This window comes from Ictalurus furcatus, chromosome 7 (assembly GCF_023375685.1).
Source record: "Ictalurus furcatus strain D&B chromosome 7, Billie_1.0, whole genome shotgun sequence".
NCBI lineage: Eukaryota > Metazoa > Chordata > Actinopteri > Siluriformes > Ictaluridae > Ictalurus > Ictalurus furcatus.
Window position 1 is genome coordinate 30,959,353 of NC_071261.1, and position 10,864 is coordinate 30,970,216.

The following is a 10,864-nucleotide window of genomic DNA, read 5'->3' on the forward strand; positions in this document are numbered from 1 at the left end:
GCATCCTGTCTTCTTCACACTGATGTTTGGTGGTAAATGAGACCTTGTAGCTGTACTCATGTTCGACGCACGTGAATCGAAGGGGGCGTGGGCTGAATGCGCGTCATGATGACGTCACACCACGTGTCTCGGCCCAAATCTTTGGAAAATCTGCGGTAATTTTGCAAAAATGGCAAGCTCTTCCGAATATTGCGATGCTCCCTTGATTTTGTGTTCATTTCTGCGACCGGCAAATCACAGAATCCGGGAGGGACTGAATATTCAGCCTCATACATGTTTAAAAAGTGGATCTTTCAAAAAATATATATATGTTTAAATGCATTTCTAGACCTATAATAATCACATCATATTAAGAATACCGTAATATGACAAAAACATTCAACCAATATTGCTTTTTTATGTTATATATTATTTATTTATTTATTTATTTAAGGCTGCTGTTAATATCTTTATGGCCCAGAAATGAGCTCCGCCCCCAGTTAGAACACCCCTTTTTCCTTAAAAGGCAATGCACAAGGCATATGTAGCTATTATACCAGTAGGGGGCGGAGGCTGTCGTCAGGAAGGTAAAGAATTTTCATTTCTTTAACTGTACCCCCTGGCTTCTCAGCTCCTCCATCCGAGGACATGGAGAACAGACGTAAGGACATTAGGACGAACGTAGAACGAAAGTATTTCAGCTGAATCCGCTGTGTAACCGATATACAGATTAACTGTATACTGGCGTTTCAATGAAATTGTCCTTAATTATCATAAATTATCCTTAGTGCACATATACATCACACTGGGGTTTTTTTTTTTTAATTAAAATCTTTATTTATTTAAGGTGATTCATTTTGTAATTGTGCTTTTATTATTATTATTGTTTCATGTATTGTCATGTATTTTTTGGGGAGAGGTGCAGCATTTATATCATGTGTTAACATCACACGCTACAACAGAAAAGACTTCCAAGCATCTAAAAGCCACCTCAGTGATTTTTCTAAACACATTTAGAGCACACGTTGCAATTTCCTTAAAGATGGCACAACGATCTCTGGGTCTGAAGGATTAAGATGGAGGAATCAACGAGGCGTCGATTAACGTTTTGGAAAGCACTCCATGTTAACACTGAATTTGCAGTTGACGTAATAACCAGAAGATGGCAGTAAGTTACAAACTGTCACAAAAGTTTGGATATTTTCCCTGCTGAAGGACAAAACTTTGACGTTTGGGTGTTATAAACATGTATCACTGCTTCTTGTATCTAGAATCAGTCTTTATCACTGAGCTTCACGTCGTAGGTGACCATGTGGAAGTTGTCCCAGGAGTACAGCTTCTTCCTCGCCGCGTTGTAGTCGATCATGCTGTTGTAGCCATAACGGTTGCGGAACGGCACGTCCACAGCTTTGCTCTGCCCGCTAGCCGTGTCGAAACTTAAGTTGATGGTGGTGGTGTTAGCTCTGTAGCTCGCCACCGTGTACAGCCTGCCGCACACCATGAATGCGTTCGCCACTTTGTTCTTCTGGATGTTGGTCTCCCAGCTCCTGGTCACTTTCAGGTTCTCGGGATCTAGCTGCGAGATGACGATAGCACCGCGAGCTTTTTCCGTGCTGTAGATGACCCACAGTCCCTTCTCGTCCACAGCCAGGTCGATGTCGGTGTAGCCACCCCAGGAGTAAGGGTATTGGCCGTGGAATCCGGGGTGTGGCAGGTCTCTTCGGGCCACGATGTTCTCAGCAGTGAGGTCATAACGCAGCAGCGTGGGGCTCCGTTTGCGCTGGTAGTAAAGTGAACCACGGTACACAGTGGCCCCAGTACTCTCCATCGACTCTGGTAGGAGCAGGACCTTCATGGGATATCCTCGAGTGAGCTGCTCCAGGTTTTCGTAGGCGTACAGTTCTCGTACATCACTGCTCACGGTGTCAATGCGCCACACCGTGTCCGGCCCGTACAGAGCTCCCCGAGAATCGGGGTCTTGGAACCACATCCCATATTTCCCCGTGATGCTGTTCGCCTTTTGATGGGGCTCAGGCTCACCGACAGAAACAAGTTCCCCACAGCCTTTTATACATAGAATAAAGAAATAAAAATATTATAACCACAAAAACAAGCCATTATTAGGCAAAGTGCATTTCAAATCCCATGTTTATTGTTTTTTTTTTTTTCTTTTTATATAACATGCCATTGCACTGGTTTCTAATCTATAGAGTTGAAGCTATGTTTTAGATCATTTAACAGTGGTATAAAGCTGAAGCTGTCAGACCTGCATTGTCCTGGACGTTCTCCTGGACTTTGGGAGGAGCTGGAACCTCAGAAACCTCAGCCTTCATCTCTTGAAATGCACCACTCACAGCAGGACCTACAGGAGAAACGGTGATTAAACCAGACCTACTATATGACAGGAAATGAATACTAACATTCTTACTTAATTGCAGTCCCAGGAGTAAAAAACACACACTTTTTACTCCTTACAATTTCAGTTAGACCTTAAACCATGCATGATAGATTCTAAAGATCATGACTCATAGTGTTTTGTTTCTTTTTCCAACTCCTATCTGTGAGTTTTAAACGTATTATACTCAGAATGTCAAATCCATATCAATTTGTATGGATACCAACCAATCATCTCTCCACATGAAGTATTTGCGGATTTATCTCCAGTTTTATAGAGCACTCTCGGCAGGCTTTCGAATTCATAATAACAGATTTTAATCCTCACCACTGCCTCTATTCACGCCGAAGCTGTCCTCAGAGCCAGGGACTAGTGGACAGGGTTTCTCTCTGAGCTTTTCTGTCTCCATCGTGAGCTCCTCCACTCGTCTCTGCAGCTCCTTCACCTGCCCGTCCAGCCTCTCTTTATCCTGAAGAAGCTGCCTCATCTCCTCCGTCTCTCCTGGTGTCTTCACCGTCTCCGTGACTGCCTCGGCCCCCAGGACGCGGCTCACCACCGCCTCCAGCAGCGTGACTCGAGCGCTCAGATTTTCCGCCTCCGTGGTACTGGGACAGCTGGATTCCACTGGGCTGTCCACAGTGAAGGTGTACTGGCAGCTGCCGTAGCGGTCATTGGACCTTTTTAACGAGGCTCGGTCATGACCCTGGACATCCACAACCAACCAGAACACGCACACGGCAAACCTCATCCACATGATTAGGAGCGAAGAGCCAGGTTTTAGATAAAGATCGTCTATCTGTTCGCTTCTATGTTTATGTTAAGTGTTTCTTCTGACTTTTTCTGTTTCTTCGGTTGTCGGATGTTGTCTAAGCTTTGAGACGGTGGAAGGTGGAGATTTATACGATCAGCTCCTAAACTGTGGGAGGAGACAGAATGTTTAAGTGGGTCTCAGAAAGAGAGAGAGAGAGAGAGAGAGAGAGAGAGAGATTCTGGTCAAATGTTGCTGATTTATTTTCTATAACAGCAGCTCAGACAGTAGTGCATCTAGAAGATCACAGCTTTATATTAATACACTCATTCCGATATATTATTGGTTATATACGCTCCATATGAACAGACAAAAAAAAACTGTAACTTCTAATCGTCGATATGGTGAAGCTTTATTAACATTTATGGAAGGAGTCTCCAGTGTCACTGCTTTGGAACAGTCAGAGGTAATGTTTTATGTTTTCCAAGATGGGAAAGTCTTCAAGACAGAGGAGTTTCTCTGTAACATGACACATTGCATTTAAAAGAAAACAGTACAACCATTTACAGCACACAACTGGTAAATAACTGAATTAACAAACACTTTATGGGCTAAATGTTCTCTTCGCTTGTCTGAAACGTACGCGTCGTATCCAGGAAAGTGAAATGATCAGAGGATCAGAGGACGTCTGTGAAAAATGTTAGGAGTCAACTTTCCATAAATAAATTCCTCTTTTCCCATAGGCCATGTATATATATATATATATGTATATTTCAATATATGAAAAGAATGCATACTTCTGTATGGACAAATGAAAGTAAACGTTTACACATAGCATCAGTTCCCTGCTTTTATACATATATCCCTGTTGCTAGGGTATCATTTGTATATTTTCCACCAAAACGCTACACTCGGCCTGGAAACCTCATCAGCGGTATCGCCAGCTGCATAGCAGAGACCGAATGCAAAATCGTTCTGTTTGTTTATGGCCATCATTAATAGCTTAGAGTAGCTCGAGAAAAGTAAGCTGATATGAACCGAAGAGCCGGTGCAGATCTCTCTGAACGAGGAACCGAGCACTTTTACACACTCATTAGAACAAGCATTATGTCAGTAAAGGTTTATCTTCCAGGATTCTCTACTGTTTCCATCAGGCGCCCAAGATATCCGACAAATCTTTTTTATTACGTAAGAGAACGAGTCATACGTCCTAATTCATAAGAGGATTTCGGTGGTGTTACGTTCAACTATTGTACACTATTATCATTTTCAGCCGTTTTGATTAGCATTGTTATGGGGTGTGTGCCAGGTGAAGTAGCGGGAGACGGGATCAGTTGATGACCCCCGGTTTACTGCAGCGTCAGGTTCAACGTGAAAGAAGCGCTTGGATTTAGTCGATCCTTTATTTGATCTCGCTTACTCCCTTGAATTGAATGTAGCTAGACCTTTACCAATTTTACACCGGTTCTATAGGATGCTACTTTTAGCTAGCTGGCTAGAGCTTATACACTGATCCTCGCACGGACATGTTCGTCCTTCCTGACTGAGCGTGTGTAAGTACTGGACATTGCATAAGCCTGGTGGTTTGTTTGTGCTCAAGCAGGGGATGTTCACAATGGGTTTGTTTTTGTCTGGGTGAGGGGGGAGTGAATGTGACAAGCGGACAGCTTGTTTCCGGCTCACTGATGAACAGTTGCTCGCTGTCTGCTTCTCCGTAGGTGTAATCATGAGTAATTGATGCAGGTATTGACAAGCAGAGATTTTTCTCTCACGCACATTTTTCATCTTTCTACATCAATCTGGTTTCATTGGTTCCACTCCAAAGACTGGATAATCCAGTGTGATTTCCAAAAGCTTTGGAATTCCACTTTAATAGCTTCTAATAGTATACTATTTGTGCTTGAGGGACATTTTGCCATAAATACAGGTCTTTGAAATTCTAATAGTCGCCCGACTGTACGTAAACAGGATCCTGTAAACAGTTTTATGCCATCCCTGTGCAACTGTCTCCAGCCCTGAAGGGGAGACACATAAAGAGAGAATTCTGTTTGTGTCCCAGACGGTCTGCTATCAACATGAATCAAAGAATGTCTTCCGTAAAAACAATGTTTTCCCAACAGGAAAACAGTGCTGTTTAATAAGCCCAGTGTTGTCCCCAGTGACCTCCAAAGGTTTAGCACTACTAAGGCCTTTTAAGAGCCATATTGCATTAGACATAAGAGTTTATTTATATTATGTGATCTTCAGATCTTTAGATCAGAATCTGTGACAAGAGCTTCAATCTGACAGAGCCCGGGTAATGTTTGCTAAGAAGAATGGGGAAAACTCTCAGTATCAGAACTGATAACGTGGATTTGAAATGGAACATGTGATTGCAGTCTTCAAGGACATGTTTTTATCAGTTTTGCCCATTCTTCTTAGCACACATAACTCAGAGTGTCAGATTGAAGCGCTTGTCACCGATTCTCAATTGAATTACAGTCTGGTCATTCTATCAGACATTCAAGTTTCTGGTTTTCAACCACTCCAGTGGAATTTCGGCCCCGGAAGGTTAAACTTCTCCACAGTTTCCTGACAAGTTTCTTGTAGTCTGGAACAGGTTTTTTTCTAGGGTTACCTTGTATTTGGTGTCATCCATCTCGCCCTCAACCCTGACCAGTCTCTCATTCCATGGTGATGAAAAGCATAGCCACAATCTGATGCAACCATGCCCATGCTTCACTGCAGGAATGGTGTTCTCACAATGAATGAGCAGTGTTGCTGTTCTGCTAAACATTTTTGCCTCATCTGACCAAAGAATCCTTTTCCATATTGACCAAGTATCCAACCAAGTGTCCAATCTATGGTTGTCCTGGGAACAACTTCTTGCATCTGAGATGTGGATCTCGCCAGCTACTTCACAGTTACCCTTGGCCTCTTGGTTGTTTTTTCTAACTAATCTCCTTTTTCTAAATAATCTCCATTTAATAAAGGATTTCACTGTGCTTAGTGAAATGGTCAACATTTGGGATTGTTCTATAACCAAACCCGGATTATACTTTACCAGAACTTTGTCCCTGACTTATTTTGATAGCTCTTTGGATTTTATGATGGTGCTTGTTTAGGTGTACAAACTCTGGGTTCTACCATGAACAAGTGTAGTTATACCGAGATCATGTGACACTTTTAATTGTATATAAAATAGACTCCATTCAGCTCAATATGTCACTTTTGATGGCAGCTGGTTACACTGGGATTAATTTAGAGGTTATTCCATCGCAAATGGTACAATACAGGTTGCTTGGCCATTTTTTCTTTTCTATTTTTTTTTTTGAGTGATTACCTCTATGTATTGGCATTGCAAAACCACCAGTTTTTTTTTTAATTTATTATTATTATTATTATTATTATTATTATTATTATTATTATTATTATTATTTTTACAATTTTACTTGGTTTAACCATGACAGCCATCTTTGTATCATGGCACAAAACAAATTTTGGTTACACAGCTATTTACATAAGCCTCAATATCTTGGCTCAGGATGGTCCTAGCTCCTTGGAACAAAAACTGATTTCTAGAGCGCATTACAAGGTACAAATATAAACATTTTGCACATCCTTGTTTTGCACAGGCTTAGAACTTAAGTCCAAGTGTAATGCTCAATATTGCTCACAGTATTCCACTTTTAGGGGCAATTTATAATGGGAAGGGTTTGAGTCTTAGACTTGTTTTTTAGGGGGTACCTGGTTAAGTATAGTGTTCAGTGCACATTTCAGGTTTGAGACTTCGCGTATTTATTTATTTATTTATTTATTTATTTATTCATTTATTTATTTTTTAGGGGATGCAATTTTTGAAAATTCCCTTCATTTTCCGGTTGAATATCTCTGGTGGGGGACCAGATACAAACCTGAAATTTTCACAGAAATTAGTCCTCTACAGTAGAATTCGGCTGTAAAAACTTTGAGTCTGAGATCCCACCGGTTACAGAGCTAAGGCTAGTAGAAATTTGGTGAAAAGCCTACTTAATACATGCATTTGGAGAAACGAACAGATATAATATAAGCATAACAAATACTAAAAAATTAACAGTATTTTACAGTAATTATGTTTATGATTGACATGCAATAGGTTATGCTTGTCAACAAGGTCTAAAATGTTACTACATTACATACCCTATTAAAGCACTATATAGTATTGTTAATACCTTTGTAAAGTAATGTCTGTAGTGTGTATACAGTATACCTAGTGTCATGGAGGAACTTGCACTAGCCTGTAAGTTATATCAAATGTATTTTACTACTAGCTTTTCAGAATCAAAGCAAAAAAAACAACAAAACAAAACAAAAAAAAAAACACAGAAAAATCAGCATTAAGTATTCCTATAACGGCTTGAAGTATGGATTTGAGATAAGGATTCAGTGTGCAACTGCAAAACACAAGCCACATAAGACACACATTATTCTCACAGGAGACCTATGTAATATGATCCACAGAACGCATAGGTTATAAACTGACAAGACTTTAACCACCAGTCACTAAAGTGTGCCATTACTTTAAATAGAGTATCGAGTGTCAATTTTCACTACACTCAGGTTTTATTTGTAGTTTCGAATCCCCAGCAGAAAACTAGAACACTGCACACTGACAAAAAGGTTATGATTGTAAAGTTTTAACCTTTAGCACTGTCTCATCTCAGACTGTTTTACAGTGGAGAGGAGGGGATGGAGGGCTCTCATGCTCTCAGATTATTATTTTTTTTGTGTGTGTTTTTTTTTCTCTTTCTTCCTGGCTTAGAACCTCACAGCATAGGTGATTGTATTCAGTAAATCAATTTCAAATGCAAATGACAACAAAGTCTCCAAATAAAATAGACAAAAGACTAAAGACTTGATTTGAATTCCTTGAATTCAAGCTATAAAATATATAAGGTGACCAGACCAATATTTCCAGGATCTGTATTTCAGCCTCACTTTAACCCTTTCATGCATAGTCTACACGATAATGTACAGTCAGTTTAAGGCTCTTTTTTTAAATTGTAGTGGTCCTAAATTGTATAACCTTTGTTTGTTTGGAAATTATATTTCTATAATTTTGACCATCACAAATTTTAGACTTGAATGTTAAAAATGTTGGACATTGGAATTTTTTTTTTTTTTCAGGCATACTGTTTTAATCTTTTTTTTTTCTTTACCTCATAAACAATCCATTTACTTTTTAATACATATACGTGATAATTAGAATCAAAATTCATATATCATGCAATTTTTAAGTACAAATCTAAAGAATGCTGTGGATATGCGTATAAATAATTTATGCATGAAAGGGTTAAGGGTGTTTCAGTTTACGGTTTCTGGCCCCCCTGGCTAATTTGTACTCCGATCCCCAAGCCCCCACCCCCCAATTATCCTTTCTTATTGCCACATGTAAAAGCAGTCATTATCAATAAGCATAACAATTATTGCATATTCAATAAGAGACTATAAAGAACAAAATTTCAACAGTTTATTAAATTAACTGAAATTATGCATTTATAACTATATACAAATAACTATATATACAGTGCAAGTAATTAATACCATTGTACTCTCTCTCTCTCTCTCTCTCTCTCTCTCTCTCATACACAGACACTATAGAAACTCTGTCTGGATATCTTTATAAGTTGTCCACTTGTAATTTCTTATTCCCCAAATACCAAGAACGATGAACTTTATTATTATTATTATTCATGGAGTGAATAATAAGTTCCACACACCAGCAGCTCCAGAAAGAAATGTGGAAATTAGTTAAAACAGTGACAGGATCATTGAATCAGTGAGTTGAACTCGAAAATCGAATCGGTTCTATTCGGGAATGAATCATTCAGACTGGTTTTATCAACAGGATTCTCCAATTCATTGAAATGAACCGACTCATTATACAAACGATTCACTCACGAATCAGACATCATTACACCGCTTCTCTCATAAACTCCGTCGGGACAATTAAAGCAGATTTATATGATTACGTTAAATTTCGATTGATTCCTCACAGAAAGCTCCTGCAAGGCTTTGGAAAGCTTGAATATATACAACACTGGACTAGTTTTATTGTCGCTTGGTGCTTTTCCGTCCTTTTTGAAGCTCAATGCTCCATTAAGGACATGTAAGGACAGCCTAGATGGCATTTTATCATATTTTTTTTTCTATTCGCAGCACCCTATAGTGCATTTTATCACATTTTATCTACTAGCATTACCCTAGAGTGCACTTCATCACATTCTATCTACAGTAGGAGCACCCTACAGGGCACTTTGTCACATTTTCTTCTCTGTAAGGGAAGCCTAGAGGGCACTTTATCATATTTTCTTCACTGTAAGGGCACCCTAGAGGGAACTTTGTCATATTTTATCTACTAGCAGCACCCTAGAGTGCACTTTATCACATTCTATCTACAGTAGGAGCACCCTACAGGGCACTTTGTCACATTTTCTTCTCGGTAAGGGCACCCTAGAGGGAACTTTGTCATATTTTATCCACAGTGGGGCACCCTAGAGGACACTTTGTTATATTTTATCTATTAGCAGATCAAATATAACATTTTATCTACAGTAGGAGCACCCTAGAGGGCATAATGTCATATTTTCTTCACTGTAAGGGCAGCCTGGAGGGCACTTTATCATATTGTCTTTACTGTAAGGGCATCCTAGAGGGCACTTTGTCATATTTTATCTACAGTAGGACACCCTAGAGGGCACTTTGTCATATTTTATCTATTAGCAGATCAAATATAACATTTTATTTACAGTGGGAACACCCTAGAGGGCACTTTGTCATATTTTATCTATTAGCAGATCAAATATAACATTTTATTTACAGTGGGAACATCCTAGAGGGCACTTTGTCATATTTTATCTACTAGCAGCACCCTAGAGTGCACTTTATCACATTCTATCTACAGTAGGAGCACCCTACAGGGCACTTTGTCACATTTTCTTCTCGGTAAGGGCACCCTAGAGGGATCTTTGTCATATTTTATCCACAGTGGGGCACCCTAGAGGACACTTTGTTATATTTTATCTATTAGCAGATCAAATATAACATTTTATCTACAGTAGGAGCACCCTAGAGGGCATAATGTCATATTTTCTTCACTGTAAGGGCAGCCTGGAGGGCACTTTATCATATTGTCTTTACTGTAAGGGCATCCTAGAGGGCACTTTGTCATATTTTATCTACAGTAGGACACCCTAGAGGGCACTTTGTCATATTTTATCTATTAGCAGATCAAATATAACATTTTATTTACAGTGGGAACACCCTAGAGGGCACTTTGTCATATTTTATCTATTAGCAGATCAAATATAACATTTTATTTACAGTGGGAACATCCTAGAGGGCACTTTGTCATATTTTATCTATTAGCAGATCAAATATAACATTTTATTTACAGTGGGAACACCCTAGAGGGCATTTTCACAGCATTTTTTTTTTGACCATAAGGACATCAGAAGGATGGGGAGTGGCAACTGAACCATTTTGCCATCCTCCTGCTACCCAGCCGCCCCCCCCCCCCCAATACACACACACAAACACTCGCCTTACATCCTTGTGAGAATTATAGAATCATGAGATTTAATTTCCACACAGTAGGTGGGGCCATTTTTTTTTTTTTAAAAATTACAGACCACTAATTCTTAAACAGAAATATGATTTATTATTGTTTATGTTTCATTCTTCAAATCCAAAATACTACAGCTATCAGCATGTATATCATAGAA

General features: G+C 39.4%; 1 protein-coding gene across 1 annotated transcript; it reads right to left on the reverse strand.

Annotated features, from left to right (window-relative positions):
* Window positions 1-1,171: 1,171 nt before the first annotated feature.
* LOC128610786 (myocilin-like) lies at window positions 1,172-3,142 on the reverse strand. The gene is made up of 3 exons (XM_053630202.1): window positions 2,702-3,142; window positions 2,246-2,341; window positions 1,172-2,043 (listed from the first exon to the last, which is right to left on the reverse strand). Exons 1-3 carry the CDS (start codon window positions 3,126-3,128, stop codon window positions 1,253-1,255), a joined length of 1,314 nt encoding a protein of 437 aa, XP_053486177.1. The 5' UTR covers window positions 3,129-3,142; the 3' UTR covers window positions 1,172-1,252.
* Window positions 3,143-10,864: the final 7,722 nt, after the last annotated feature.

What these genes read in the sequence shown, in the direction of transcription:
- LOC128610786 (XM_053630202.1), bottom strand. Translation starts at nt 3,128, where the DNA reads ATGTGGATGAGGTTTGCCGTGTGCGTGTTCTGGTTGGTTGTGGATGTC. An exon ending in CGGCGTGAATAGAGGCAGTG is followed by an intron (nt 2,342 to 2,701) that starts GTGAGGATTAAA and finishes TTTCTCCTGTAG; the next exon opens with GTCCTGCTGTGAGTGGTGCA. An exon ending in GAACGTCCAGGACAATGCAG is followed by an intron (nt 2,044 to 2,245) that starts GTCTGACAGCTT and finishes TATGTATAAAAG; the next exon opens with GCTGTGGGGAACTTGTTTCT.